Source organism: Malurus melanocephalus, unplaced genomic scaffold (assembly GCF_030028575.1).
Source record: "Malurus melanocephalus ecotype Western Australia unplaced genomic scaffold, MMel_1.1 scaffold_542, whole genome shotgun sequence".
Taxonomy (NCBI): domain Eukaryota; kingdom Metazoa; phylum Chordata; class Aves; order Passeriformes; family Maluridae; genus Malurus; species Malurus melanocephalus.
The window spans coordinates 73,980-79,261 of record NW_026623774.1 but is presented as its reverse complement, the minus strand read 5'-3'; the positions used below and the strand labels follow the sequence as shown (position 1 = coordinate 79,261).

General features: G+C 37.9%; 1 protein-coding gene across 1 annotated transcript in view; it reads right to left on the bottom strand.

The window, feature by feature from the left end:
* SYN2 (synapsin II) overlaps positions 1-5,282 on the bottom strand; it is a gene marked incomplete at its 5' end in the record, with an annotated part of 103,799 nt that overhangs the window by 24,782 nt on the left and 73,735 nt on the right. The window contains one exon of the mRNA XM_057381963.1: positions 2,659-2,808. Within this exon, the coding sequence (XP_057237946.1) occupies positions 2,659-2,808 (150 nt within the window). The remainder of the gene's footprint in view (positions 1-2,658; positions 2,809-5,282) is intronic.

Below are 5,282 nucleotides of genomic sequence, written 5' to 3'. Positions count from 1 at the left end.
ATCTGTAATTTAAGGAAATTGAAGGAAATTGAAGGAAATTTAAGAAAATTTAAGGAAATTCATGGAAATCTGTAATTTAAGGAAAAGAAGTTTAATGTTGAATAGCATCCTGCTGCCATCAGTAAGGGCTGAATCCTTCAGGAATAAYCTGAAATAAATAGGAACCTACCAGAGATCCATCAGCTACCCAGGATAAAATCCCTGATTACATGATCGTGATGAYATTGATTTATCATGATGATTATGATGGTAATTCAAGAGAATTCTTTTTTACAAATAGAATTCACCTTGTTTGAAATTATTTTCATTCTGTGTCTTSTTTACTCATTTAAATACATTTTTTTCTCTTTTATTTTTGAGATTTACTTTGAGAGTTAGGCCAAAACAATGTGTTTTCAGTTTGTTTAGACTTCAACACCTAGGAGTCCTGTTCAGTCGAGGCATTGATTTTATATTTCATTCTCACCAAAACTGAATTTGGGATRTTTTTCTGTGGTAATACATAAATTACCATTTTTCCCTCTTTTAGGCTCAGGACTCTTCCCAGACCCTTCAGAATCCTGGAATAATTAATTTCATCCCAAAGTCTGCTTTAAGAGCAAAAACSCTTTTCCATGGACATTCTGAGTGACAGGAATGAAGGAATTTAGGAACCTGCTAAAAATGTTCTTTATATCCTATTTTTATTCCGGACTCAGGTGGGCAGCTTTGCTTTGGAAATGCTTGGAAACTTTATTGRCATCCAAGAAACACTCAGCTCCTTCTGATGACACCAGTAACAGTAAACATCCCTTCTCCCTTGGCTGCTCTGAAATCCAGGAAAGCCCACCCAAAACCTCCCTTTATTCCCCCAAAAATGTGATATATCAAATGTGCATCYATCARCGTGACAGTGATGCCTGTTACTGCTTTAAATTTTGATTTATGTTGGTATGTACTGAGTGGAGAACTATAAAATCCAGGAAAGCCTTCCCAAAACCTCACTTTTTTCCCCAAAACATGATATATCAAATGTGCATCTATCAAYGTGACATCAGTTACTGCTTTAGATTTTGATTTATGTTGACTTGTAATGAGTGGGCAACTCTAAATTTGACTCTCTGCTCCATTCCAACACACAGATAATCTCCTCCTCCTGAAAGGAATTATTTTGGCATGAGGTGATTTATTTTTTCCCCTTCTTGCCTCTCTTTTTCAGTGCCTTTACAACAAACCCGAGTCACGTTGAATGGAAACGTCCCCATTGTGAGTGGYTCTGTGGCCAAACCCATTTTGTGCTCAGTTTCAAGTGGCTGCTGTATAAATAGAAGCCACACCACTTCTTTTTTTTTTCATGTGGGACAGGGTATTTTTATATCTTYGAGCACGATGAGGTATTTGAAGAACAAATTAGTCACTCTGCCTCAAGAGCTGGTCTGTCTGAGGCGCGCCACAAAATTGTTCTCAAAATACAGCAAAATACAGCAAAATATAGCAAAATATAGCAAAAATAGCTGCTTGGTTTAGGTTTGGTAATTCCTGTATTTCAGTTTGGCTGATCCTGGTGCTGCCCCTGGGGTGCAGAGGTCCAGGGCAGCAGACAATCCTCGACAGATCATGGTCAGGGTGGCTTTAATTGTAATTTTTTCACATCTCTGCACAACCTGTTCTAGCTCCTCACCCCCCTCATTGTAAAGGATTTAAAAAAACAGAAATAAATTTAAATTGAAATTAATGAAGAAATTTGTCTCTCTTTCAGTTTAAAACCATCACCCTGGCACACAGTTTTGGTGAAAAAGGGGGTTTAAAAATCCCGGTTAAACACAGACCCCCCAGGTCACCTCTTGTCACTGGTTTCCATCCAAACACCCAATTCCTCATCCATCAAATTCCACCCAGCAAACACACACCTCTCCAATGCAGGGACAAAACCTTTCTGTCCTCAGAGCCTTTGACAAAAATGCCACCCTCCCTGCAGTTTTTAAAAGGATCAGTGAAATAAACCCCACAACTGGAAATGGGAACACAAAGGGAATCCCTGAAAGGTCAGGGCCAGAGCTCTGCATCCCCATACTCCAACTGTCAAACCATGCAAGATGAAAATAAAATAAAAATAAAATGAGCGAAATGCAAATATTTATAACTTTGACCAGGTTTTTACCACACTGAACAAATTTCAGGAGTTTCCTACATTTACAAGGTATTTTTGTGAATTGCAGCACATTAAAAAAAAAAAAAAACAAAACCCAAAATGTATTAATTCCTCACAAGAATAAGAATTACTGTCAATATTCCTTCTGAAATCCTCAGAGCAGAGTTTTCTATGACAGAACTATGACTCTTCCCATTATTTCCATGACTCTTCTCATTATTTCCATGATATTTTACATATGGAACTGAAAGGAAACCGTGCAAAGCCTGGAAATTCACAGAACCCACCGGTATCATTTCCTGGTAGAAACACAGCAACAGTTGCACTTCTGGAGAAAATCTCATTGAAATATAACAAACTGGTGAAGTGTTATTTAAAAGAAAAACAAACAAGAAGAAGTATAAAGCAAATGTAAAATGTAAATTCTTGAATCGTTGGAGTTCCAGGTATCCAAATTCCTTGAGGAACGTTTTGAGCTTAAAATCCTTTAAAAAGATGCTCTGTTTTCACCCTCCCCAAGGTCCTACCTGAGGCTGYTGAGTGGCAGTGGGTCTCTGAGGAGATGGAATAGGAGTTTTGGACAACATTTGGTTCATTTTGCTTACGACCAGCTCGGTGATGTGCTGCCTGTCCTCGGCCTGGTGCTCCCCGATCAGGGGCATGGCGCARTCCATCACCTGCGGAGCAAAACGGGAATGTCAGAGCTGGGAAATGCCATCCTCACCCTGCACCAGGCTGCCTTGGGGCTTATGGGGTCAACAGGAGGGATTTCCATTGCTTTACACTGTGCATTGGTTAGAAAAACTCAAAAGGAAATTTAGAAGGATTCAAATGAGATCTCTTGTGGGGGGAGGGGAAATAAACTTGTATTGAAGTCTGAGCATTGTTCAAAAACAATTAAATTGCAGTAGAACATCTAAACCTTGGAGCACCATGAATTAATTTTAAATAAATAGATTTATAATTGCAGGATGACTCTCTGCTAACCAGACTTAGAAAATCCAGAGAATTTCTGCAGTGGGAAAGGACAGGGATTTCCATCACTTTGCACTGTGGATTGGTTGGGAGAATTCAAAAGGAAATTTAGAAGAATTCGAATTATATCGCTTGGGAGGGGAAATAAACTTGTATTGAAGTGTGAGCATTGTTCAAAAACACTTAAATTGCAGTAGAACATCTAAACCTTGGAGTACCACGAAGCTTAAATTCATTAATTTTAAATGAATAGATTTATAATTGCAGGATGACGCTCTGCTAACCAGACTTAGAAAATCCAGAGAATTTCTGCAGTGGGGAAGGACAGGGATTTCCATCACTTTGCACTGTGTATTGGTTGGGAGAATTCAAGAAGAAATTTAGAAGGATTCAAATTATATCACTTGCGAGAGGAAATAAACTTGTATTGAAGTCTGAGCATTGCTCAAAAACACTTAAATTGCAGTGGAACTTCTAAACCTTGAAGCACCATGAAGCTTAAATTAATTATATTAAATTAATTCTATTAAATTTAAAGTAATTGATTTACAATTCCAGACTTAGAAAATCCAGAGAATTTCTGCAGTGGGGAAGGACAGGGATTTCCATCACTTTGCGCTGTGGATTGGTTGGGAGAATTCAAAAAGAAATTTAGAAGAATTCGAATTATATCTCTTGGGAGGGGGAAAATAAGTTTGAGGCACTCAGGAGCTGTGGGAATGGGGAGGGTTACATGACAAAATAAAGCAGAGAACAGAACTCTTGCAATGCCCTCGAGATCACAGAAAATCCCGGGTTCAGCTCATGCCGCTTTGGGATCAGGAATATGAAGCACGGGGAGTGATAAGGAAAGGGTTTCTCTTTTGAGGCTGCCCAGKGCTCTGCTGAACATCTGGAGCAGCTGTTCTCCTGTCTCAGCTGAAGGTTCCCTCCCCTGCCTGCCCTGATGGCTCACACCGTGTCCGTGAGTGGAATTAAAACATGGAAATGCAGAATAAAACTGCAGCTTTGTGGGTTCTGCTGGGGAGGGCTGGCTCTTTGCTGATCCGTGAAAAACTTTAAATAACACCTGGTGAACTATTGGCACCTTTTACAAAAAGTTGTGTGGCTGACACAGAGAATAAGGGAGAATTTCTGCCAGGGAAGGAGGATGGCAGAGAGGCAGATAAAAACAGGAACATTTCCATTCTGAATGGACGGGTGAATAGTGCTCAGTTATTGATTGCAGCAATTGCAGTGAATAAAACTGATACCGAGTTCTGCTGCTTCACTGGGCCCCCAACACTTGGTACAATATAGAATATTTGTTACTTCTCCWTAATATTTATTTCTCCAGAATGTTATTCTTCTCCTGGATATGTTATTTCTTGAGAATATTTGTTATTTCTCCTGAATATTTGTTGCTTCTCCACAATATTTTTTAATTCTTCAGAATATTTGTTAATTCTCCTGAATATTTTTATTTCTACAAATATTGGTTATTGCTCCACAATATTTGTCACTTCTCCAGAATTTCTTTTATTTCTCCACAATATCTGTTACTTCTCCAGAATATTTATTATTTCTCCACAATATTTGTTATTTCTCCACAATATTTGTGATTTCTCCACAATATTTGTTACTCTTCCACAATATTTGTTATTTCTACAGAATATTTGCTATCTCTACAGAATATCTGTTATTTCTCCAGAACATTTGCTATTTCTCTAAAATATTTTTTTATTTCTCCACAATACCTGTTATTTCTCCACAATATTTGTTATTTCTACACAATATTTGTTACTTCTCCAGAATATTTTTTATTTATCCAGAATACTTGTTATTTCTCCTGAGTATCTGTTATTTCTACAGAATATCTGTTATTTCTGCACAGTATTTGTCAATTCTCCAGAATATCTGTTACTTCTCAGAATATTTATTAGTTCTCCAGAATATTTATTATTTTTCCAGAATATTTGTTATTTCTCTAGTGACTCTACTTTAGGTACATCTCTGTTTGTTCCAGGGGAAATAAAAGCGTTAATATAATAACCCCAATATTATCCACAATGACACTGAGCATTCCTACTTCAAAAAACAATGGGATTTCATCCAATTTAATGGGATTTCCTTCCCTTTTGGGAACCTGCAATCCTTTTTCCTGGTCACCTGCAGTGCTGCACTCAGGTGTTTCTCA